Raw genomic sequence first — 25,990 nt, forward strand, 5'->3', positions numbered from 1 at the left:
ATTTTTGCCCTGCTTCCAAGTTTCTGGAACAGAGAACAGGTTCCCGTTGAGGGAAAGATACTTAAATAAAACTTTTTTGTGGTGCAGTGGCTGTGCCAGGCACCGTGTTGAAATATGACAAAAATTCAGTCCTTGTGGCTTTGTCGCTGGGTCAGACCTCTTCGGGAGACGGCTCTTCCGGGGAGCAAACTTTGTGTTTATAAAGGTAAATAAACGTGATGTAAGCGGTGCAATTCCAAGAGCAAGCAGTCATAAAATTTTCATATTCCCGAGTAATAATTTATGAAACAGCCAACGCACAGAATGTGTAGCCTCCTGCCCAAAAAAAAGCCTAGGAGACACTGTGGGATGTTCTGGTGGCAGCATTCTCCTCTTCAAGGATTTCAGTGTCCTCCTAAAACTTCAAAAAGGCACCACGTTTCGTCACTCGTCTTGAAGCAGCAACGTTAATAAAGTGCTTCCCGATGACTTGCAGATTCAGGGGAACTTTCCCTCGGTTTGCCGGTGGTGGCGTCTGGCCTAACTGGCCTATTTCTGAGGGGGTATCTCACCTGCACCGTTTCCACCCCAGTGCCTTGGAGCAGCTTCCTTGTGCCTGGTGAGCTGTAAGGCTAGCAGTGAATTACCCGAAGAAGGCCCAAATATTATGCCAGGGACTCGCTGCATGTGCTTTCATTTTTTTCTGCTGCCCAGCAGGGGCTTCCTCGGAATGTGCTGCTCCTGCCACTTGCTCCAGACTGAGTTGTTTCACCAAAGCCACAGCTCTCAGAGCCTCTGATCTCCATTAGCCTCAGTGACACCGTCCTGGCTCCGCTCAGCCCCTGGTCACTACAGAAGCATTATTAATGCACTCGATGTGCAGAAAGCTAATCTGGATTAACTTGTTTGCTGGTTTGAAATTAATTATTTTTGAACAGTTCTCCAGATCTGCGGTATCTGCTTTCCCTACAGCAAAGCCGCATGTGTTTGTGGGTGGATTCCAATATCAGAGCCTGGAGGAAGGTCTGATCAAAGCTGGGCTGGGCTGAGATTCCTTTCTGAGTGAGAGGCTAGAACTGAGGCCACAAATCATTAATCACAGTGCAAAGAGAATCTGAAAAACTGTGATCTCAAGTACTAATATGCGGTGAGACAAGCTAAGAACGGGAGGTCTGGGAAGGGGGAGTGAGGGAGGGTTCACAAAACATTTTTTAGGGGTGGCTCACCAGGTTTCATGGGAAGACGTCATCTGCTGGGTATGAGTCCTTTGAAGTGAACGGGCGGCGGTAGCATCGAAGGATTAGCTAGGGCTGTCTCTTTTTTTCAAGATTTATTAGAAATACCTCAGAAGTGCTAATTTGGAGCCAATATTTAACATGACAAGTGAGAATTTTAAATAGTTAGAGGTCATCGTCTGCTATAAATTCTGAGAAACGTAATTGAAAAACTGTTCGATAAGGAATAACTAATGTGCGTTACCGTTGTTTTATGGGGAGGAAGCATTTGTCAAGGCCTTTGATCGTACGACGAGTTTGGCTGATAACAGACTTTATGGATGGGCTGTAGGTTTTCTAAAGGATTTAACCAAAGCTGGACAACACTAAGCAATTATCAGCAGTGCTATTCTTTGAGATTTAAACATAGAGGCTTAGTGGAAGATGTACTTCATGCGTGTTTCTGAGATGAAGACCAGGTAGGTGTCTGAAGGTGGAAAGTTTGCAGTAGTCATCTGATTGTCTTCTTTAGCCCTAACGTATAAGCCTGCAGAGATCATACCAGGGCAATGACTCATGCAGTTAAATAACTGGCTGCACTCAGAAAGTGATGTCAAAAGGTGGAGGAATGCAGAAAAGGAAAGGCAGCAAAGGAATGTTGACCGTTGAGCTAGAAATATTGATCCTTTGATGGAAGAGTTGGTTCTGCGGTGACTAATTGTAACTGAAATGTTTCCGTACGGTCTGGGGAGCATGGTACCAACGTGATGACTAATTAAAGCAAACTTACCCTGAGAGATGAGGGAAAAACTGGAAAGATGTTTGTTTTACAGGACGGGCCACTTCTCAACCAGAGCAAGGGGACCAAGCAGCTGCAGCTTTTGTTATCTCCCAGCTTTGCTAAATATATCGCTGCCTTCTGACTGCACTGAGTCCCTGGTCTGACTGCAGCGGGGAAATTGTAGAGAAGAAGGGGGCAGGTGTAGGATATCTACACACACACACAAACACACACACACACACACACACCCCACGCAGAGGTGGAAGGCAGTTGCAGAGCTGAACTTTCCGAGGTCCGGAGCATTCTCGTCGTGCCGCAACTTGCGGTGCAGTTGGCGTAAACACCGGTGCCAGCCAGCGGGCCCGGGCCCTTTCATCCGCAGCCCTGCCTCCCGGCGCCGCGCTCGCGCTGCCTCCCGTGCCAAGCGGGCTGGGCACGGCCAGCTTCTCCCTGCGCGACCCAGCGCGCCTGGAAGGATGCACTGCTGGCGGCTCGGTGCCCAGCTCGGCAGGGCGCTGCTGGGAGCACCGCTGAACACGCAAGTGAAGAGGCTGTAAGGCTGGGGTCGCGTTCGAAGGAGGCGGGGAGCTCTTCTGCACCATCTCATGGCGCTGGGGACTGCGTTTGTGGTGCTGCACCTCCTGCCCTGAGCCGAAGCTAAGGAAGCACGGGAGCTCCGTCAGGCTGGCGCCATCAGTAGCTGGTGGGGCCGTGTTGTGGGGCAGTTCTGAAGCCGTGATGGCTCGACAACGGTTAGCAGCGAAGCTGCGGTGCTGTTTTCAGCTGGGAGCCGTGTAGCAATGGGAGTTCAACTGCCAGCTGACTTTTCCTCTCTCTCTGATGGGGAATCTGACCTCTGAACTTGACTCCCATATTTGATGTACTTGACGTTTAGAAAGTCAATGCCCTCTAACTATCACAAAGGGCATGTGTTTTGCATTCAGGTTTCCCTTCCCAGTTATAGTCCATTGATCTTTATTTTGGTTATCTCACGCTCTGGGTGAAAAATCTCTGATGCTTTGTTCGTGGCTGGTGTGCAGCACAGAGGGAAAACAGGAATGTGTTCAAAATAAGCTGCCTTTGCAGTCTGTTTGCGTATCGGTGTCTTCAAACATCAGAAATATTTATTCTTTTAATTTCCAGTTACAGAAGCGTGCCATCTCTGCAATACTGAAACTCTGGGACACACTGAATTTGACTGGAACCTAAGTCCTTTAAAAAAATAAAAATCCATCCCAGGGTTTCAGCTCCTCCTTGCTTTCCACCCAACAAAGAGCTGAAAGCACCGCGGATGCACATCTTCCTCCCTGGGTTTGTTCTGCACCCTGAAAGGCTGGTATCAAACCGGAGTTTTCAGTTGTGCCTGCGTTAATTACTTTTTCTCAACCTGATCTGTCTTCCTTGGCTTCAGAAGCTTTGAATGGCTTGCTAAGAAGAAGCAGGAAGGCAAAGTTTAAATTATTTTGGTCTAGGATTAAAATACATGCCGTGCGGACGTCATGGTGCCTGTCTGGCTGGCCGGTTTTTTAAATCCAAATAGAGGAGAGGAATGTTGCCACCTCCCCTCAAAATAATAAATGAGCTGCGCCGTGTGTGAAAGCAGGAGTTGCCAAGGCTTTGGCGTGGGGAGGAGGTAAGAGGCTCTCGACCTGTCACGATGAGGTAGCGATCAGATTTCTAAGGAAGCAGTAAGCGTTCAAGAAACGTTGAGCAGAACCCCCCAGAAGCACGGTGTTGCTTTGCACCGGTTGTGAATTGCACGTGCTTCGCGTGTGGCGCACTGCCTGGTACCCTCACCTTCCTGAGCCGTAGCAGCCTGCGAGGGGTCGTACCGTGCACAAATGGTACCAGGGCTGGTCCTGGGGAGTGGGTGAGGCTACAGCCATGCTTTTGCTCATTGCTCCTGGTCCTGCTCGTTATTCCTTCCTTGTTATTCCCGGTTCTGCTCCCCGGCAGACGTGCTGGGGGGTCTTGCAAACCTCCTCCGCCTGTTTCGGTGCCAGGGCAGGCCAGCTTGCATCCCAATCCAGATACCTCCTGAAGCCCGCGCAGTTACTGCGCCGCTATTTACATTGCTCAACGTATCCCCCACCCCAAAGGCAGCTCCGCAGGTATTTTGCGTGGCGTAGGTGCGTATTATACAGCTGGGCGAGATGTGGTTTGAGATGAAGCCTTCAGCTGCAGGTACGGACCCCGTGTGGATGCACACGCGGGGTTGCTGGGCGGTCCCGCGCTGCCCTCGCGCATTCCCCGGCCCCGCTGCGTGGCCAGCTCCGTGCCCCGGCATTCCCAGCAAGAGCCAAGGGCGTGAGGGCGGCCGGCTCCTCGGCAGGCTCTCAGTGGGGGAAGCAGGCGATCTGGCTCCCTCCAGCCCAGATGCTCTCTTAGTTGTTCCGTGGTGATACGAGCTCCCCCGGAGCAGTCCTGTGTCCTGTCGGCTCAGCTAACCCAAACCTATTTTTATTTTGTAACTCGTGGAGCTGGTGCACAGCCACGTACAGCAAGTGGTGTAGAGACGGAGGAGGAAGGGCGCAGCTCGCACCCCTGCCCTCAGCTCTGACTTCAGCACGGAATGATGCTGGCTGTTGGAGCTGCTGCGCTCGTGCGCTGAGCTTGCAGACACGCAGCGAACTTGAATTTCTCTTTTACATTTCTCTTTTTCCAATTCCCTTCCCAGCTAGAGCCCTGCCCTCCCCGTGCTGCTGATTTTGCAGCCTGCCTTGTGCTGGTTATGTATGGTGTCGCGTGGTCCTGTGCGCGGACACCCGCCCTGGAGGGGCTTCTGCGTGCCCGGCGTGCTTCTCCACGTCAGACCCGGGGGTCATACACTGCCCCGCACCGGGGGCTGCCTGCCTGAACTTTGCCTTTTCCTTTCGCTCTTTGCTGCTGTGCGATATATCGCTTGTCATGGTGAGGGCGATGGTTCCTGCTCCCTCCAAGCCCTAGCTGATGCCCTTCAGCTTTCCCAGAGCGTAAAACCCCGCGTCTTTCTCCTGCACCCTGGTGTACGTGTGCATGGGCGAGTCACTGCGGTTCCCCCCCTGCTTGACTTGATGGCAAGCGCGCGAGGAATCGCTGTGCAGGCGTTGTTCGCGTTGAGAGGGCAAACGGCAGGGTTTGGGGCTTTGCTGAAGGCTCTTGTGTGTGAGGTTGGGCTTTACTGGGAAACGCGTTGGTTCTGAGCGGGATTCAGGCAGCGAATCCTCTTTGCAACGAGCGCCAGTGGGGATGCGGTCCCGTTTTGGGAGGGATTTGGGTACTTTACCCTCATCTGAACACATCCAAGCAGGTGGGTGCCCATGTCGGAGCACGCTGCTTCCCTGGCATAGCAGGGCTTGTGCTGAGGGACCGCAGGAAGGATTTCGTGTTTTGGGACCATCCATGTGTGTGCTGCTGAGTTTGTGGTGACTGGGGGCTGTTAAATATGCCCCAGGAGATGCTGTGACCAGCAGAGCAGCTCCCTGCAAGGTAGATCCGGCCTTCAGCAGCAAACTTGACCTTGCTGCCAAAGCTGTGTGCTTTCCTTTCCAGAGCTCTGCAGGAAGAAAAAGGGAAGACTTTTTGAGAAAATGCAAGAATTGAGATTTTCAGGCTATGTCAGGTCAAGGGAGGATTGAATTTCTAAAAGCGGAATGCAGCCGAGGCATGTACCTGTTGCTATCGCCCCTCTTTTCAGGCCAGAGGATTGGCAGGTTACGACGCCTGTGCTGAAATTGCCCGTGGAAATTTAATCCTCGCAAACTTGGAGTCAGCGTGCACGTGTCCGCCAGAGCCACCGCCGAAGGACGAGCTCCTTCTCCCTGCGCCACCGTCCTGCCCCATGCGCTCTGCGCGAGCCGGCCCCGGCGGGGTCCCAGGGCCCTGCCCGCGAGCGGTGGGGGAGCCCCGAAGAGCCGCGGGCATCCCGCGGTGGGCATCCCGCGGTGCAGGGCTCGGCCCTGACAGGAAGGGGGGTGCTGTGTGAATTCGGCGGGGCTGCGGCTGGCTGTGAGGGGAGGGAGCTGCAGGAACTGGGAAGCGCCGCTCGTATCCTCAGCGCCTCTCGCGTTAATCGCAGTGGTTTGACTTTCTGAACGCGTTTGCATCGTGCTGGCGTGCTCACACGCATCCTCCGAGGCAGATGAGCTGCACCATCCGTGTCTGCTCTGCGTATGTTTAATTTAGTGCTTGTCAGAGGTGCCTGGGTACCATGGGACGCAAGCTTGCTCAGCACACTGAATCTTTTTTGCTGCTGAGTTCGGCTTTGGGCCAAAAGCGCTCTCTCTTCCCTAGGTATCTCTGAGGGGTTGTCAAGTGTTGTGTTCCCTCCCCGCTCCCCTTTGTGCTGCCTGATCCTGGCCCCTAAGAAGCAAAGGGGATGCTCGTGCGAGATGCCTGTGTTTCAGTGGCACTTAGTTGTGATGAGATAAGGAGAAATGCTGTCAGCTTTGGAAAAAAGAATAAGCCACCAAGTGTAGGTGTACGGGACTGTCACTTAGTAAAATTTGACAGCCCTACAAGCAATGTGAAATAGCTTAGAAAAGGTAAGCATGCTGAAAGCGTTAATCGTGGCTAATCTAATTAACTGTAAGCTTCTAAGGCAGCTTTCTTTGCACTTTCAGGAGCAGGTCTGCTTGAGGGGATAATCGTCTTAGAAGGTTCTTGCCGGAGGTTTACACTGGTCGGGGATACTCCTGAGCTAGCCCATGGTTTTGGGGTTGCTGTAGCCTGTTTGCTTTTCTCCTGTCTGAATCCCCGGGCCGGCGGGGAGAAAATCTTTTTCACCCAACCCATGAAGACGGGAGAAGGACGAACTAATGGTGGGTTTCCTTTCCCCTAGGCGCGTGTTACTATGACGCCAACCAGTCGATGTACGTGTTCGGAGGCTGCACGCAGAGCAGCTGCAACGCTGCCTTCAACGACCTCTGGAGACTCGACCTCAACAGCAAGGAGTGGATCCGGCCCCTGGCATCAGGTGAGGGGCAGCGCCCGGCCACCTTCCCTAGCCCTTCTCCAGCTGCCCTGCTGCCAAAGCCCTCGTCAGATCTTATCTGCAGGGCTGAGGGGTCCCAGTCTGTGTTTCCCCGCGTGTTTTATCATTGAATGGTTTTCAGGTCACGTCCTTTTTGTGACAGTCTGTGCGTCCTCTTGCCTGCAGCAGTGTGCTGTGAGGCAGGCTGAGTTGTTTCTGGTTTCCCTCTTTGTCTGGAGAAGGTGTTCAATGCTGGTTCGTGCCACGTGGGATGAGTGGCACTTAACTGCCGTCACGAGAGGCTGTGCCAGTAAGTGGTGGTGTCCCAAAGCTGCGATTTTTGACTATCTTCGGTAGCTGCCACTTAGGTATTTTGAGGGGTGGATGAGACATGCCCATGCTGGCTACCCACAGCAACCAGGAAAGCGTGGGAAAACAGGTATGTTCCTGCAGTCCTGCTGTGAGCGGAGCAGGAAAATGCCACAAATGATTTCCCACACGGGCTTTGAACTCCAAATGTCACACACAAGATGCATGTTTTTCATATATTGCTGAATTTGACTAACATAACTTTGACAAAAGCAGAAGAATTGGGGGAAGCTCGGGGGGGGAGGGAGTATAAAACTGGCCATTTTGGCAAAAGCTTTACATTTAACGAAGAGAGGGAAGAACAAAAGGAAAAGGAGCTCAGCACCCATCAAGCGTTCCTTGCTGAGTTGTCTGCTTGGGTGCAGAGTCCCTCTGCCCCTGCTTCATGTGCTGTAAGTATTGTGCCTCCAGTATTGAAGATTACTCAATCATTGTTTAAAGATGTGTTTTCCTGTCTAACAATTCTTTTTTACTATGAAGTCCTGTGAAATCAAGACGTCCTGCGTACTGGTGTTACTGGAGAACTGGTCAGATGTAACTCAAAATGTTAATGCACAGCTTGGTGCTTGGTATGAGGTGTTGGTGGGATATAAGTCTACACAGGCTTTAAACATTTCAATTTGATTTTTGAGTCTGCACGTCCAGCGTATTATGTCTGCAGGTGAGAACTAAGCAGGCTCGGACTTAAAATGGAGGAAGAAAATAAACCACAGTGCATGCTTGTGGAAACTGGCTCTTGCTCTTCCTCCTTCCGTGCCGCAGCGCTCGCCTGCTCCTCTCCCTCTGCTCAGGGTGGAGGAGAGGCCATGGGTAGCATAAACAGGATACTGGGCTGTGCAGACCTCTGGTCTGACCCAGGACGACTATTCTTGCAGCCCAGCGAGTTCTTCCGTCGGATTGAATGTGGGGCATGACTCGCAGCTAGCGCTCGCATCGCGTTAATGAACCCAGCCGCCGGCACCCAGCTCTGCGTCTCAGTCACTCCGTTGGTATTTCACAAAGTAGGATTCCCACTGCCTTACTAACAAATAGCGCTGTTAAAAGAACAAGTCCTGTGGGAATATGTGTCAGAGTTAAGTCCCATGGGAAGATCCCCCGAGGAAATATTTCTGCATGCTGTCATGAGCGCACGGAGCAAGATCAGATCGCAACTGAAACTTCAGGCAGTCTCACCGAACAGAGAGCGCTCTTGTTCGTCGGTCTTCAGAGAAGATGAGTCACCCGTGCTTGTGCCGGTGGTGGTTTCTTGCACATAGCTCCTTTTTGGTGCCCTAACCAGTGTTGGCACCCGCTGCCTGGGAAAGAATAGTGGCTGGAGGGGGCAAAAGCAGAGAGCTTTGAAACTTGGAGTCAGATGTAAATAACGCAGGAGGGATCTTAAAAGAAGAGCTGACGTTGATTGATTAACGCCTGCTCCAGCACGGGGTGTGTGCGAGCTAATTGCTCGTGGAGGTTGAGGAGGAATTCCCACCCCGTTGCTGCAGGTCGCGGGCTCTGCGCTCCATGGGGTAGGTCTGTCCCCGGGGTGCGACGGTGGCTTCTCCACCAGGCCACTTGTGGCTTGGAGAGGTGTCATCGTGCACGGTGACCTGTGCCCTTAACCAGGGAGCCCTGGGGCAGGAGCGTGGCGCCGGGGCTGTGCTAAAGGCCTTGGATCCTGCCCAGGGCCGTGGCTGCAGTGAGCTGGAGCAGCTTCGTCCCTGCCCCTCTCGGGGCTTTGCCAGGAGAAAGCTTGTTGTTGTTGTTGTTGTTCTCCATACCTGCTGTTTTCATTTGGGTTTTCTTACTTGCGGGCATCAGATGAAATGACATCAGAGCTGGGTAATTCATCCCCACCGTGAGCTGCCGCACTGAACCCAGGAGTAAATATTTAGCCTTCAAAGAAATAATTGGCCCATGTTTCTTTAGTCTCGGAGACGGAGGAGGTAGGTAATTGCTTCAAAAAACCCTAATTTTTGAGGTTTCAAAGTGCTTTTTGCTTAGATCTAAAACAATGGCATTGACTTTTTACTTATTAGACTGGAGCAGAACAAGAGAGTTAGTGCCCAGCTTTTATGTAGCGCTTTTTGCTGGTGGGGTGTAACGCTTTCCAAAGGCGGGTGGGCAGCAGCATCTCTGTTTTAGGAACGTGAGCGGGAATGCCTGTAAACTCCTCTCCCTCAAGCTCTTCTGGCCACTCGGAGTTACTTGCCACCTCCTTCACTCCCACACGCAAATCCTGCTCGAGCAGGAGGGAGCGTAGGGAGGGATAATGGATGGCCTTTATATGTGGGAGCCCTGCAGGGGAGTTACCGATGGAGACAGGCACGCAAGGGTGCGCAGAGGCAGCGCAGCCCTCGGTGCGGTGTGCGTGGATGTGGGGCGAGGCCGGCTGCAGCCCGAGGGCTGTGCGTGTGCCTCTCGAGGGCAAGAAACGTGCAGCAGGGGCTGCCCGGCCACGGAGGAGAGGTGCTCGTGAGCCCTCAGCGCCCGCTGCCGGGATGTAAGATTCATCATTCCCGGCTGCAGAGGAGTTGGAGCGTGCACAGGAACTCACAGCGTTTCCTACGCAGGGCAGCGACACCGTCTCGCGCTGACTCGCGAGTGCACGACGGCAGCCACGGCGTCCTCCTCGGGTCAGGGGCCCCCCAGGTGCTGTTCTCCGTGAGCGCTTTCCTCCAGCGTCGGGGATGCTTTCTTTGCCTTTATTTGGGTAGTTAATCCAGGCTCTTCCTTGATTTTTGGCCCCTCTGCGCAGAGGCGAACCTGATCGAGGACTGGAGGTGGTTTAAGCTGGAGTTTGTTTATCCAGCTGGAGGCAAGGGTTAGTCTCAACTCCTCTGTAGCTCAAGCCACAGCACGCTGCTCTTGCAGCAAGGGTACAGGCAGGATGACTTTGGTGTCGATAGTCCTCTGGTGCTCCCTGAAAACGAGTTCTCGTGCAGCTGAAACAGCCGTGGAAGAAACCAAAAGCTGCTTAAAATGGAGACTTCACACCCCTGGCGCAATGGGTCAGTGCAGGAGCTGCGCGGACTCCTGCGGTGAGGGCTTTGGCACAGGGCTGCTGGCACGTGGAGGTGGCCAACCCAGGGCTCAGCCCCGCGCTGGCGGCAGGGAAGACTTGCCCTGTTCCCTTGCAGGTCCGTGAAACGCTCTTGCTTGGGATCCCTTCCATCTCTGTGCTGCGAGATCCGTGTGGCAGCTCCTGGGAGAGGCTGCCTCAGCCACCAGCGCTGACCCAGGCCCTTCAACGTCATCGTCCCCTCGGTGTTTCACGTTCATGTCATCCTCGGGCCGCTGTGGGTAATTTATAGGCAGAATGGAGACCGTATCCCCAGGCAGCTGTCTTTCTGGCTTGCCCGCGCTATTTCAGGCTCCTGAAGCAACTGTGTGTTCCTGCAGCCTTTCTCCCTTCCTGTATTTGTTGGGTTGTGTTCCTCAGGAGCCCTGCACTTGGCCTCTGTCTGCCAGAGCCGTGCACCGAGCTGGGAAGTACCTTTTTCAAATCGGAGAGAAAAACGCCAATAGCTTTGCCTGTGCTCCCAGAGGCTAACTGGGCAGAGGTGGAAAGCTTTTTTTTTTTTTTTTTTTTTAAATATCAGGGTCTTGTACTGTGCTTATAAAATAAGGAATGACAACACAAAGACCGGGTCTTCGCAGGGAGAGGAGTGCTAGCCAAAACCATGAAGTCTGCATTCTCCCTGCTGGGTCTCCGTTGCCACCCTGGGCCGAGCACCATCCCCTTCTTTGCTGCCATCGTCCCTCCAGCTGCAGGAGAAGGCGAGAGAGCCCCAGGAGTCGCGGTGCCCACCCTCAAGCAACGTGGTTTCCCACTGCTCTGCTATCGGAGCAGCTCCGCAGACTCGCGGCTCGGCTCTTCCTGTTTGCTGCACGGAGCCTTGCCACGCAGCAGCCCGCGTCCGCCCTTCCGGCAGGAGGGCAGAGCTTCCCAGCGCTCGTTTCCTGGTGCTTTTGTCTCCCTGCAACGAGGCCGCCTTAGCTTTTGCTGGGGAGATGGGAGCACTTCTCATCTCTCTCAAGATTTCAGGCTCAAAACAGGCTGGAAGGCGATGCTCGTTGGGTAGACGCTCTGATGCTCTCCGTTCGTTTTCAGACGTTGGCAGTGCCAGGGCGCAGCGACTGGTTCGTCCTCCCCGCCTCTTGCTGCTCCAACCCGAACGAGCAGGCAGCTTCAGCACCAAGTCTGTACTGAAAGCGTTTGGGGTAGCCTTAATGTGACACAGTAAGTGTGCAAAAACCTCTCCCGCATCTGTTGCTCCAGCCCTGCTCTTTCCCCAGCGCCCCCCCCCCGTACCACTTCAGCACTGCCGGTTTCTGGCCCGTGTTTCGAGGCAGAGTTTGGAGCTCGGGTTTCCCCTCGTGAGCTGAGGGGAAGGTGCCTTTGATGGTGTTGTGTCAACAGAAGGAGCAGACGAAAGGAGGGAGGAGAGACTGCTGTCACCTGTCCAAGGAGGCTGTATCAGATGTGGTCCCGGTGCGGTGGGAGGCTCTCTTGGCTGCAGCATGAGAGCACCAGGAGCCCGCCCGCTGCGTGCAGCGCAAACGGAGCGCTTTGCCCTTGACGAGGCTGTCCAAAAACCTTGCCCCGAGCAGAAAGCCCTGTTTTTGTAATCTCCTTTTGGAAAACAGCGGCAAGTTTTCAAAACACTTGGTGAAGTTTCATAACGCCGGTGCTGATACGGGGCGAGCTTCCTTTTTCGGGGCCTCCTGGGTGCTTCGTGGAGCTGAGCGGAGACGGCCTGGCCCCCGCGGCGATGGCCTGGGCCCTCCCGGGACGGGGCGCAGGGAGGTGGTGCAGCCAAAAGCCAGCAGGCACGGCGGGAGCAGCCCCCTGAACCTGCACGTCGGTGTACGTAGCGCTCAGGGCTGCGGGACGGTCCGAGGGAGTAGTGGCATTTCTGAAGAACAACCAGTTGTTTGAACGATGGAAACAGTCTCATGTCTGGATGGGTTTAGAAGCCGCTGTGTCTGAGGATCTCCTGAGATCGTGCGGATTGTTCAGCCGCTGTCCTTGACTGCGCTGCACCTTTTTTTTCCTGTAGCGGTCCCTGCTGAGGCTTGTTACTGAAATACTCTGCTCTGACCCTGTGTTGCGATGCTCCTGTTCCCATTGCAGAACGACTTGCCTTGGATCAGCGCCGCGAACAATCTAAGGCATGTCCTTGCTTTGGGAAAAAAAAAAAGGGGGGGGGGGAGGGCAACATCCTGATCTGACCAGTGCAGGAGTCTCTAAAGCACTGCCTCCCAGTCCGTGCGCTGCTGCTGGTCCCGAGACACCAGAACGTAGCCTGTGAGGTGCTCCTGAGCAAAACAAACACGTTCCCATGTGTGCAAGGAAGGAAACGAGGAGAGGCAATTTTGAAAATAAACTTTCAAAATTTAGCCCAACTTGCTTCCATTTACAGCCAGATACCCTCGAGGGGAAGGCTGCGAAATGATCTTTGTGTACATGTGCATTTCTAAACCTAGTGCAGCATTGAGCAGCCCTTTTTAATTGAAGGCACACCTAACTTTTTAATAAAAACTTGGGATCACCTTGAGCACACTAAAGCCATGTCATAGCTCCTGGCCTCCTGGGAATCAAAAGAAGTGAAAATTTGATACCTGGCACAGAATAGTGTCTCTAATTATGACTGCAGCTACTGGCTTCAGGTGTCTAATGCTTCAAAGTAGAGCAGGTTAATGAAACCCATGGAAATTCCTCGCCGTATGTGCAGTGTCTTTCTGGATGAAAATGGCAGGGGATAGACCTGAATAAAGAGTGCTGTTGTAGGACTGAACCCAGCCTGGAAAAGAGGAAGACTCTTTGTCCAGGTGACTTTTCCAGATCTGGTTTGTTTCTTCCTTATTCCCCTTTGGGTTTACTAGTTATAGGTCCTGTTCCTGCCTTTGCAGACTAAAACTTTCCACGTTATCCCGAGTCTCTGTCCTTCCCGACTTTGGCACCGCAACCGAATGCTGTGTGAGCCCTCCAGCCTGGAAAGCCTTGACCCCAGTGGAAATTCTGCTTTAATTTTGGTGGGTCTGCAGTGCTGCCAACTGTGGGACTGGAGCGTGCTTATCTCGTAGCTAATTACTGCCCTTCTGAAATGGAACCACGAGCTTCTCAGCTTTGTAACCGTTTCGATGCCTGTGTACAGGTACAGTCACTGGCGCTGCTGCCATTTGCAGCACTCGTCACGTTCATGGCATCCTTCAGGACGGGCACTGTCACAGCACAGGTTGCTCGGAACTGCTTTTTCCAATTAAATGTATTGAGCTTTTTCCCTCTTTGGGCTCGCAGATTTACCAGCAAAGGGGAGCGCAGGCGCTCGTCTGTCGGGCTGGGAGTGCTGAGGAGCACCGGGGCAGAGAGCCTTTGGAGAATGCTCCGCTGCAGCCTGGAAATAGGAGGCAAAGTACATCTTCTGAAGAGAAATCTGGCTGACAGTGCACACAGAAATGCTTCAAAGAGCAGCACGCTGTAGTTATGCGGCCATCTGCTGCTCCCAGGGGCTTTGGGAGTGAAAACTGCAGTTGGGCAACATCTACAGCAATTTCTGTTGCAAAATGCATCGTTGCAGGGAGTGCGCAGGCAGACGGGTTTGCTGCGTTTGAAAACAGCAAGCTACACCCTTCAACGTCCTTGCACGTGGAGCTTAACTTCATTGCTGCCCCTCCAGAGAGCAAGCCCAGAGCTCGTTTGGCCAGCTCCAAGCTGCAGCTCCGTGAAGCTCAGGTATTTCTTGGTGCCTCTTGGTCCCTGGGTTAGTCTGTGCGAGGCAGACAGGATGCTAATTTGTTTCTTTCTTCACTTGGGCGGTTTTGAAAAACGTCTCTAATGAAACTTGTGTTATTAAATATGAAATGTTTCAAGGCCAAGAGAAAAACTGGCAGGTGAAGTGTTCTTTTTGTTGATTTTCTTTTTTTTTTCCCCAAAGCTGTGACAAATCCATCTGCTGCCGCCTCATTGGGAAAGTATTGCTTGTGTGCGGAGGGCTGGTTTCCAGAGCATTAATCCATCACTGCTCAGGTTCAGTAGGATCACTCTGCGTCGGTGATTAGATGCTTAATCTGCGTGAGTTTTGGTTTACGACACGCATCTGTCCTCCCTTTGATTTGCCAGGCCCCGTCCTCCATTCCCGCGGCCTCTTCCGCTGTTTGTGTTTAACGTCTGAAAGTGGATTTTTGATCCATTTTCTCCTGAGAAATTTTGCAGGGATCTGTCGTGCACATGCATTCACCGAACCAGGCAGGAAGAGCCCAAAGCCTGCTGCCCCCTTCCCTGCATTTAGTAGGGCTCTTGGGTGTGTTCCGCCTGTGTACCAGAAAGAGCCTGCTTTGGGAGAGCAGTCGTTAAATAAATGCTTCAGAGGCAAAGCCTTGGGCTCTGTAGTTGGTCGGCAGAATGGGAAATGGGTGTGGTCTACCTGTACCAGGGTTAAGAGAGGAAGATACCTGTGCCGCCTCTTCTCCAGCGTTGTGCATGCGCGCAGCTGCAGCACAGACGGGGGGGAGCAGCTGGAAACCTGCTCACGCAGCGTGTTTCAGAACAGAGCTTTAACCTGCAGCTCTAAAACGTGCGCTCGAGTGAGAGCAGCTGTGCTTCTTGTCCCCACCTCCCTCGCGGGGAAGGGGATGGGATTTCGTTCGGTGCTGGTGCTGGTCCGTGTCCAACACCAGCTCGCTGGGCACCCCGCTCCCTCCATCCCTGCTGGCGCCTGGCTGCAGGCTGCCCCTGGCCCACCTGCGTCTCCTTTGGGATCTGATCAGTGTGCGCAGGCTGCGTTCCCAGAGCGCTTCCGTGCACTGCGGTTACGGGAGCAACACCGTAATTGCCGCGGAGTTCTTGAAATCACGCCATGACCTCCTTCCTACGTCCACCTTATGGCTTGAGGATGGGGGGCAGAGCCTGTTTGGAAGTTACAATCAGGATCCCGTCCTCGTCTTGTTCGCAGGGCCACCGCTGCCGTCGCTTCTCCATCGTTGTTGCGTGCAGCGGTGCAGGAATGCGGTGCCGGAGGCAGGCGCTCTGAAGGAGCTGGGAACGGGCCCAGGGCTCGGGGCTGGCTCGCGTCGCCCGTGCAGGCGTTGCCTCTGCCCGAGGGGGTGCTGAGCTCGCTCGTGGCGGATCTCGCCCTGGTATCAGACCCTCACCACGCGGCATAAAGCTGGCTTTACGTCAGCAGGCCAGAACGCCGGGCGGTTTCTGCCTTCCTGTTCCTGCTCTCCGTGTGCTGCATCCATCCTGCCAATGCTGGACGTTCAGCAAGTTGCCGTCTGTGTGCACAGCTTGGGAAAGCAGTCCCTGCCGTGGGAAGCGTGCTCCTCGGAGTGACAGCTAGCCTGCGTCCGTCAGCGCGTCTCCTCCGGTGTCAGCTCTGCAGGGAAATCTGCTTTGCCCTTGTGAGGCCCTCTTGTCCTGTCCCTGACAGCTTGGCCTGACGTGGTAGGAATAAATGGTGTTCTGCAGGTTGGGGGCTTTCACAGGGGGAAAACGGGATGGAGGAGCATGGAAGAGAAGCGGTTCAAAGGGAAATGGATGTTGTAAGCAAGTCTGGTTCTCCTCTCGCCTTAGGACTGGCCCAGGGATTTGAGGTTCACTTGAAGGCCCTGAACTGCACGGGAAGGGCTGAGCAGCTGCGTGCTGGTGCAGAAGTGGAGTCAGGTGGAGGAGATCCCAAGCATCTGCTCATCCCCGTGGAGCACAGGGCTAGGTTTCAGTCTGTCATATGCCAGGTCTTTCATTGAGATCTCAGACGTGGAGGGCCCGGGGCTCCCCGCAGGCTGCAGCCAAGGCAGTCCTGGCAGCGCCTGGGTGTGCCCCAGCAAGGAGCCCTCCAGGAGATGGTTTTTCCTTGCCCGTCCCTGCTGCGCTCCGTAGCTCGCTGGCTGCCCCCCCTTCTTGCTCGTGTCCGGAATAAGATACCCTCTAGAAACATTTTGCAGGGAGGAGCCCTTTTGTTTTGGTCCTTGGCTGATCTGCACGCCCCTGGCTAACTGAAACGTGGATGCAGACGAGGAAGGAGCCCCCAGACCCCTCCAACACACTGCCCGCGGGGCAGCGAGGCCGCTCCCAATGCCCTGGGAGCCGCGCGGTGCCGCGAGGACAGCCGAACCGGGCGGTCTGCTCGTTCCCTCCCTCGGTCCTTCCTTGTATTCAGTTTCTTATCTTTTATCTCTGGGAGCACTCGCTCGTTTTTTTCCCCAGAAGCACAGGCCAGAAAACAGACCCCTCTGAGGGCATTGTCGGCGTTCTGACTGTTCTGACTGTCGGCGCGGGTCTGGCGTAAAGGCTTGAAAAATAGCTTGTTGCTTTAACCTCGTCGGATTTGGATTCTGAGACGAGGTCCCCGGGCGCAGATCCCTCCAGACATGAGCAGAGGAATTTTTCCCACTACTTCCTTCATCAGCCTCCAGGGCCTGTGCAGGGGATTTTTAGCCTCTCTGGTCCCCGTTTTCCCCGAGCAGTGCCCAGAGGTAGCCCCGCGCAGGGACCTTTGCAGCACCGCAGGTTATACGCTCTCATTTTGAGTGTGACCCTGGGCCGTCTGAAAATATTGCTGACGAGCATGGTGTACCAAACCGGGGAAAACTATTTGTGGCCCTGTTGGTAAATAAGACGACCGTGATCTGCAAAAATAGGTTCCTGATGCTAGGAGTCCTTATATAGACAAATCGGTAGGCAGGCCGTGTTAATGGTGCTGGCCACCCGGTAGCTGCCAACGAGTTTGGGAGCTTCTGAGTGCCTCATATGTCTGAGATTTGGGTGAAATTTCGAGCAAGTGCTGTTGAAATGTTGCATATAAATCTCCATTTAGAAATACTCATTCCACCGCTTGTGAAAGCGAGCGCTTGGAGAGTGATTTGCTTTTTAATGGCCTCGAAAGCACAGGCCTGTAATTTTTCAAACCGGTATTTCCATAAGCAGAAGTTAAGGCTGATTTTGGAAGAGTTTTTTTGCTACACAGGTATTCAGGATGTTAACACACTAGGTAAAAGCTGTGACAGCTTCTGTGCAGGGGACCTTTTCCTGATTCTTGACTTCACAGAACTGCAGAGAATTTCGTTTCTGCGGGATGTTTGCTCGCCCGAATGTGGTTGACTTGAGCCAAGGTGTTTGAAAGCTGGTGGGAGGCTGTGAGAGCAGCCAAGGCACTTGTGAAATCTCGTTTTCTTCTCTCTTCTGGAAAGGAGGTTTAAAAATGCCGACAGGTGCACTGGCCACACGTAGCGGCGCTGTTTCTGATAGAAACAAAGCATTGCCCAGGAAGAAAGCTGAGAGCCTGAACCTGCTCCTTCTGAAGGCTGGTGCCGAAATCGGGGACGCTGCCCTTGCAGGCGGTGCAGGAGGTTCGGGGCCGTGGCAGAGCCTCCGGCCAGGCACAGCCGCCCCGCTCGTCCTGCACGCGGTTCTTCCTTCCTCTCCCCAGCTCTGCTCCCCCCTAGGTAACAGGCACAGCTCCGTTTGGGGCTTTTATTTCAAAGCCCTGCTACCTGGATGGATTTACGACAAGGTAAATAAGTCCTGTCGGCTGGGAAGGAGCTCGGAGGAGACTCGGGGAAGGTCCTGCCTGCGAGGCTTCGGGCAGGCTGTGCTGACACCTATCGGCAAGAGCTCCTCGCAGGGCACCCACGCGGCTGGGCTCAAGGCTTGGCTGCTCCTAGCTGCTGTGCTGCTGTGCCTGTGCCTTGATGGCCCCGTCCACGAGGTCACGTAGGTAACACTCGAGATTGAACGCGCAATGTCGACTTTCTGGGGTGTACAGTCGCTGGTACGAGGTGCTTTCAGACAGAGAACTCGAAATGCTCATGCCTCATAACCCGATTCTACATCTTTCACAAAAATGCGTGCTTTAAAAAATCTCTTCTTAAATCTGGTAGGCACGTGGGATGACAAAGCACTAGATCATGCTTGTCTGCAGTCCAAAGGTGAATATTTATTCCTTGCATGAAATATTTAACAAGTTTGGCATTAAGCGCTGGAATTACTGGAACAAGGGAGAAAAGCGCGCTCCTCGTGTGAACAAAGCACGATGCAGACACCGATGGCTTTTGGAGATCAGCCTGAAAACAAAAACTGGGGAGACAGCAAGCACGGGACGAGCAGGTGAAAAGGAAGATGCAAAGAGGTGGACTGAGCGCTGTTTCGTGTGTCGTCTGGGGACTTGCAGTGGGCACACCGTAACTGTGCAGGTGCGTTCTCTCCCTACCCACTGCGGTCATGCCCGGGTGCAGCACACCGGAGGAGAGGCAAGTCAGGATCCAAGGGCCGGGTTTTCAGTAAGTACTTGCATTTTCTTTGCAGCCACGGTTCTGAAATGAGCATAGCCCGGCTCTTCCTGACGCTGAGCTGTTTGTGCTTGTTTGGGGAGGCTTTTCTGACTGTGCACACAGGATGCTCCTTAAAGGAGAGGGCTGGTTGAGGTTTTTTAGCCTCTTGGTAGCTGTAACCTCACCAAATTGCACAGCAGCCGTTTCCTGAAACACCAGTAATTTTGTGTGGGGCTGGAAGGGGTTCTCAGACCTCTGAAATTGCCCTGCCATGTCCCTCCTGTTGTGGCAATGGAACGGGAGCTAACTGGGAGCGTGACTTGAGTGAAAAGTGTGGAGCTCAGCACAGACCGAGCACGCTCCTCTGCAAACCCACACATACTTTAGTCCCTTCCCTACAATTACTCTGTTATTACCACATCGTAGTCTGATACAGCAATTTCCATTCCTCCGTTTGCCTCCTTGAGGGAAGACGAGTAGCAGGAGCTGATCAGCCCTTTCTCTCTTTGACGGCTGAGCTCTTTAATTAGCAGCAGAGCTGTTTTGTGTAGGATGTCGGACTGTTACTCAAATCACTTGAAAGTCTGCAGGGTACAGTATCACTGAGGTGGGGGAAAAACACGTAATAAAACAGAGAGAGGTGGATAGCTAGTTGTCATTCTGATTCCACCCACCTAGGGAGAAAGGGAGCTTGCAACAGCAATACCGTTTACGGCACGGCCAGCTTTGCATTTCCCAAAACCCGGTGAGGTTGCAAAGAGGATGGGGGTGACCTCACCGTGAGCAGCACTCGGCACCTGGGAGTGACGCCGCCGGTGACAGCGCCGTGAGAAATGTTCCCAGCCGGGATAGGCACCAACAAAACCCCTCCTGCACCATCGTGTGCTGGGCACGGTGCAGAAATTGTAGCAGGAATTGCACGGTGCAGAAATTGCATCCTTGTTTTCAGCCATTAAGAGATAAGGGGCAAAGCCCCAGGGCGTTCTGGCACCCTTATCTTGTTGCCGTTTGCCCAACACCGCTGTTGCTGTGTAAGGACGTTTCTGACTAACGCTAGCAAAGGGTGACTCAGTAATCCTGTTGCACAGGGTTCACAGGGCACTGCCTCTCCTTTTAAACAGCGTTGTGGACACTAAAGTTGGGCTGCGTGAGAATTTCCGGGCCAGAAAGATGACTGTGACATTGCAAAAGCCTGGAGGTGACTGATGGGGTTTTCTGACTTCCGCCTGCCCGGGAAAGGCTGCGGGACGCTGGACCTTCAATTCAACGCCCCGAGCCTTTGCTGGTGTCAGGTGGGAATTCAACACCGAGAGCGCAGCCGAAACTTTGCTGTGTGACAGCTGCCCTAAGCCTCAAGGGGGGGGTAGGTTCTGTACCCTGAACTTTATATTCTTGCAGGGAACCTCCGCTCGTTGTGCAGAGGTGCACAGATTTCTTCCCCCCACGCTAACTGAGCAGCGCTCTGCAGGCAGCAGACGTGTGCCTGCAGAGGCTTTGGTTGAGGCAGGCTGTGCCTGTCGGGAAGGCGACTCAGATCCTGTTCAGTTTTTCTCGAACTCTACAAAGCTCTGCAAAGCTGAAGTCCTCTCTGTGGCATAGATCTCTTTTCTCATTTAATGCTTCCTGGCAAAAGAAAGGAATTTTTTTTGAACCCAGATTGGAGGGAACATTAAGTCACATGTGGCTTTGGTAAGGGAAAATGATACTTTCCTGGCTCTTAAAAGCTTTAAGGTTTAGCAGCCCCAGTCAAAGCCAGTCTTGAAAACGTCTGTAATCCCGGTGCCTCATTTTGAACGTCTCAGGACAAAAACAGGTGAATGTCAGATGCTGGATCCGGGGCAGCTGAGTGCTGCATTACAGCGAGTCCTGAGTGCTGTGGTTTGACTTCTGGAGAGAGCCAGTGTGAGGTGTGCCACCGAGATGCCCCCTTTTCTCATCGGGGTGCTCCGTTGGCATCTCCCAGTTGTGGCGCTGAGGCTGGGATTGCCTGGGGTGCTGCTCCTCTGCCCATAGGCTCCTCGTTGTCTCGCTCAGCACACCGCTGGGGGAAAAGCTTTCGGGCAGATCTGCCGACTACCACGGAAAAATCCAGGCTGGACTGTGAAGCCAAGGGATTTTTTTCCTTCTCTGGTTTCCCTTCCCATAGAGGGAGAAAGATTTGGGGATTTCATGCTGTCAGACAAGTTTCAGGATACGCTGAGCAAGGCAAAACGCGACCTTCCCGGCGGCAGGACGAAGCCGCTCCGCACGAGCGTGGTCGGGGTTGTGCCTCGGCCGCGGTAGATAACGCGCCGGGGGCGGATGAGGTTTCCAGATTAGGGCTCACCATTTGGTTCCTTTAAGTCTGCTGGCCTGAAAGCCGGGCTAGCGAACCCAGACCGAGCGCTGCCCGCCGGGAGGCTGCAACCCTGAGAAGCCGTCGGGGAGAGCAGGAGCTCCCCGAGGGAGCTGCACGCCCGAGCGGTGCGAGCGCAGTGAGCGCAGGCGCCCTTCCAGCCCGCTGCCCCTCGTTCCTGCCGGGGACCTGGCAGCCGGGCGGCCTCTGCTTCTCCCCTTCTAGAGAGGAATTTGCTTGTGACCGATTCTTTGCAGTTCTCTGTAAGCACAGCACAAGCTCCTCGGAGCTAAAGCCTGCACAGCGTTTCGTTCTGCTGCAGCCGTTATGCGGAAACACCGTGACTTTGCAGAGCTGCAAAAAGCTTGGGAAACGCCAGGTTCCTGGCAGAGGTCACCTTCCGTATCTGGCTGCTGGAGCCCAGCATCTCTCCGGCTCCTTCCCTGGGAGTAATACATTCCGCTGATAATGTCCCTGCAAGATTAAGTGCAGCCGTGTAATAGGATGTAATTTGTTGAACAAATGCAGCTTGCTGGCGAGGCGAGGCCAGCTTCCAGAGGAGGGTTTTTCCACGTTCCCGTGGCTGTGGCCGCGCTGCCCGTGGTGCTGGTGTGGGCGGCAGCTGCGAGCCCCCGAGCCTGCCCTGGGCCTGCTCCCGGCTTTCTGCGCGGGCCGTGGGTGGCTTTGGAACCTGGGGCTTGGCTTCCTTCGCAGCGCAGTGCCCTGGCTGCCGGACGAGCTTGCTTTAATTTCTCAGCTTGCCCTTTGAAATTGGAAACTGGGCTGTGGGCCTGTGTTTGTTTATCCCGTCGCTGCTTGGAAAGTGAATCAGCTCGGGATGACTGCAGTCGGCTCGCTGGAGCCCGTCGAGAAGAGCATCCTCTTGCTGGAGCCAGGGCTGCTGGAGAAATCCGTCAGGCCGGGCGGCTACGGCCCCCAGCCATCGTTGGTAGCACTTCTCTAATCTGTCCAGGAAGCCGAGTCTGCCCAAATAAAATTCCCACAAAATTTATCTCCCTCGTACCACCCGAGAGCTCCTTCCGTGTCTTACCCTCACCCCTGAGCTGGTGCGAACACCTGGCTTCACTCCGTCTCCTCTCCTGCAGTATTTCCCCATTTGATGCTGCTCTGAACCAATTCTTTCATCTGCGCAGTCCCGTCACATCAGGCACCCAGCAGCATTTCCCTGCATTTTATTTTCGTCTTTTAAGCTCCGCTTGATGTTTGTTGCGTGCCCTCTTTTTGGGGTTGCTCGGGGCTGTGCCTGACTTAGGTAAAAGGCTGGTCTGGAAATTCGTGTCAGCGTGCCCCTGGAGTGAGGTTTTTCTTTTGTGGCTGCTGATCTCTGCGCGTGCTGCTCCAGTGGCATTAGAGGGCTGAATAAATGGGCTTTAAAAAATGCTTATAAGGACATATCATAAATAGGTAGCGTTCAGAGCTCGTGTCAGAAGCGATCAGAGGCTGGCGTTTCTCTTCTACACGTCCACGGAAGCCAGAGATCTTTTTTGTTTGTTTGTTTTTGAAAAGTATGTATCTGCTTTGTGAGCCAGGAAAATCCATCAGCTGGAAAAAATAGCTCGACTGGCTTTTAACTCCTCATCTCCACCGAATAAACAGCGTCAGCTGTAGAGAGATGTTCCCTCTGTGTTCAGTAGTTAATTGTGCTGCACCCTCTGCGTGCCTGGATTTTTATCCCCAAGGAAAGATAATCTGATACTGGGCTCGATGGTGTTACCGGGGCGCGGAGCTTGGAAACGCGTTTTGTGCTCAGCAGGGAAGAGCCCGCTGCGCCTCTCAGCAGCGTCGACCGAAGAGGCCGTTGGAGCGGGTGCAATTAGCAAGCGATGCCCTTCTGCAGGCGCTGCTGTACTTCGGTCCACGGCAAGGCACAGGAGCCGTTTCGTTTGCAAGTGTACTAGCAGAGTGCTCGGAGCAGTTCATGACAGCCCCGAGGGGAGGAAGCCCTCCTGTCGGATACGTTGCTGCCAGCCTTTGAACCGCCGCCCGGCCGGCCTCTGAAGCTCGGACTTTGAGCGAGTGGCTGCGGGGCCCGGGGAAGTGGAGCCGTGTCCCTTTGATGTTGCTGGTGCCGTACCTGTCTCCGCGCTCCGCATACTTGAGACCTGAAGTCACAAAGGCTGCGGCCGCCTCTGCCGCCACCACCACTTCCTCCCCCTCCTCCTCCTCCTCCTCCCCCTCCTCCTCCTTGCCCTGTGCCGCTGCACCCCTCGAGGTGCTCCTGCCCTTCCTGGGCTTGGTGGGAGGGTGGCAGCGAGTTGGAATGGAGCTGTGCTCAGACACCAACTTCTACCAAAGCTGCTTTTGTATCATTTTAAACCTCAAGCTACAAGCCTCGGGTTTGAGCAGCGTCCGCTGTTGCTACAAAGCTAAGCGGGGTTTTACTGGAGCCCTCCGACAGCTGCTCGGGCAGTTCTGTGTGCAGTCGGTGCCCGTGCGTGGTCACGTTGCAAACATCTTTATCCTGCCATCGCTTTTGTGCATCGCCTGCGTACGCACGAGGCTGCTGTTAGCTCCGGGCTCGCTGGCAGCGGCACCCAGCAGCTCCTGCGTGCCTTAGAGATAAGGCAGCAGTGTTCATGCTCCAGTATTCCTTCCCCGGGTTTCAGCCGCTCTGGTGCACGTTTCTAGCTGAACACAAGATCAGTGCAGTTAAGCCACCTTTATAGGACGGGTATTCAGCACAGCCACCTTGCAGAGAGCCACCTCGCGCCGCGACATTTCCCCCGTTTCTGCGCGCTCCACCCGTGGAGCAGAGTTCAGGGCTGGCCCCAGGACATCGCTCCGGAGCCGGGGCAGACGCCGCCCTGCAGTGCCTGCCCCTTTGAAGCCCTGTGCAGGCCGCGGCCGTCTGGTCGCCGCGCAGGAAGAGGCTCCGAGAGGCCAGCTCTTCCTTTGGCTTGTGAAATTGAGATTTTTCCTGCTTAGCAGAACGAAACTCTGCCTTCGTTTACACCCGCACAGCGTCCAATAATAGGCCAAGCTTCCTGAAAAACCAGGGCTAGCCTCTGCCTGGGGCTGTTTACATGGTTGTTGTTGGCTCCTTTGGGAACCATCTCGGTGTCTGAGGCAGGGGCTGCCCTTCAGGTCGCAGCAGGAGGAAGGCGGCATTTCCCACTGCCCGGCAGCCCAGGCCTTCCCGAGCAGGGCGCTGGGCTGTCCGCCTGACCCCAGCCCGACCTGCACGGGGACGATTCTAGCCAAGCCGTCTGTTTAAGGCCAACTCCTGTCCCAGTTTAAAACCAGCACTTTTTGCATCGCACTGGTGTCCCTGCTGCAGACAGACCCACGCACCGACCCGCTGCGTGCCCCCGTGCTGTCTTGTGATGTCCTGGGCAGATAAGCAGAGTGGCGGGTAAGGGAATACGCAGACAGGCAGCTTATTCTCTCCAAGTCAGGTAGAAACTTTTCTGGCAATCAGCTTGCCATGCCAAGCCTGGGAGAGCGACTTTCAGGCTCTGCCAAGGAAATACTTGGGTTGGAAACCTGCTGGTGTGGATTAATGAATTGCACACAGCCAGGAAAACTGGAAGTCTGGAATTTGGCTGGGAACAAAAAGTAACCAAACATGACCCTCTCTTGGCACCTCAGTCTTTAAGGAGATGTTGGGTACAGTCCTGGCCATGCTGCGTACCTGTACTAGCAAAACAATTGTTTCCCAAACAGCTTTATTCCCCTCTTCCGCCATAGCTGCAGCACCTGAGAGCAGCACCAAAACCTACTTTGTCCCTAGAGAAAGGTGGCAGCAAAGCCCCTGAGCCTCTTTTGTGCTTGGCTGGGGGTTGTTTTTTGGCTTGGCTTTTACCACCCACCACCTGGAACCCATCACAATCGAATCGCTTTTCTCAGCTGCAGCATCTTAAAATAGCTGCTCTGGTTTCTTTTAAAAATAGTCTCGGTTCTGGATGTCATTACCTGCTAAAAATGCTTCTCCCAGTCCTATTAGGACATCAGAGAAGAGCGGTCACTTTGTTATCTCAGCCTTTTGGAGAGGGTGCCGGTGCTCCTACAGCCACGTGCGCAGCCTTGCCCTTGGGTTGCCCCTGGTCCCGCGCGTCCCTGGTTTGGGTGACGCTTTCAGGTGATATATTCAGGGTCAGCTGAAAGCGTGCCTGCAGAAGGGGAGGAACCTGCTTGCTGTGATGGCCATGGGAAGGGGGATGCTCGTGTCTGCCCACTTCAACGTCTGAGGCTGCAGCGAGGTGGTAACACAGCCCCTCTGGCTGCTGGAGCAGGCAGGGGCAGTATTTTTGCAGTGGGACCACGGCTGCGTTTCTGACAGCTTCAAAGGGATCGGGCCCTTTGAGAGCTGCCCCTGAGAAGACGCTTTTCACTTGAAGTCGCTCCTGCCCTGAGCTAGCCAAGGGCCACCCAAGTGAGAGATCCTTTCTCGGTCGGTCGGAGAGGTGCGGGGCACGGACTGCAGGCAGGGCGCTCGCAGCACACCGGCGGTGGGTTGAGAGGTGAGATCAGTGCCTTGCCGCGTCCTGGGAAAACCCTCGGGATGTGCGTTCTGAGCACAGGGCATCGCAACAGCAGGAGGCCGCGTCTCGCTTTTGCACGCGGCGGTCCTGCTCGGGAGGTGCCCGGCCTGAGCAAAGCCTTTCAAGCCTCCAGCCGGATGGGCAAAAATCCCTCGATGATTTTTGGAGGAGCGCTGCCTTGTGCGAACTCGAGGAGGGGCTGATAACTCCCGCAGCAAAGCGCTCTGGGTTTGATTGTGCCGCTTTGAGAAAACGGGATTGGGTTTCTGCTGCCGCCTCGGAGCTCCCAAGCGATCTGCCACGAGCAACGCCGGATGTGTTAGAATTAGTATTCATTCTCACTCCGTCCTTGGGGAGAAGTTAGTAGGTATTTGGAGGTAATTATTGCTTTTATTCAGTGCTAAAGCAATAATTTAAAGGGATATGTTAGAAAGCTAGTAATTTCCTGCCAGTGACTGACAGATGTTTTGCCATACATGAAATGTGCTTTCAGGCTCCTACTAATTACAATGACACAAATTGGCAGCAGTTTTCTTCCCAGGCTCCCAACTCTAATTTTGCCTTCTTTGCTGCTTTTTTTCAAAGGTGGAGCCTCCACGTCGTCTC

At 54.2% G+C, this 25,990-nt stretch overlaps 1 protein-coding gene across 5 annotated transcripts in view; it reads left to right on the forward strand.

Annotated features, from left to right (window-relative positions):
- FBXO42 (F-box protein 42) overlaps positions 1 to 25,990 on the forward strand; it is a 49,287-nt gene that overhangs the window by 17,502 nt on the left and 5,795 nt on the right. For 4 of the 5 annotated variants that reach the window (XM_040533802.1, XM_040533803.1, XM_040533801.1 and 1 more), the window contains exon 4: positions 6,794 to 6,928. The exons of the other annotated variant lie outside the window; for it this stretch is intronic. In XM_040533802.1, the coding sequence (XP_040389736.1) occupies positions 6,794 to 6,928 (135 nt within the window). The remainder of the gene's footprint in view (positions 1 to 6,793; positions 6,929 to 25,990) is intronic. 5 annotated transcript variants of the gene reach the window in all.

Source organism: Cygnus olor, chromosome 21 (assembly GCF_009769625.2).
Source record: "Cygnus olor isolate bCygOlo1 chromosome 21, bCygOlo1.pri.v2, whole genome shotgun sequence".
NCBI classification, from domain to species: Eukaryota; Metazoa; Chordata; class Aves; order Anseriformes; family Anatidae; genus Cygnus; species Cygnus olor.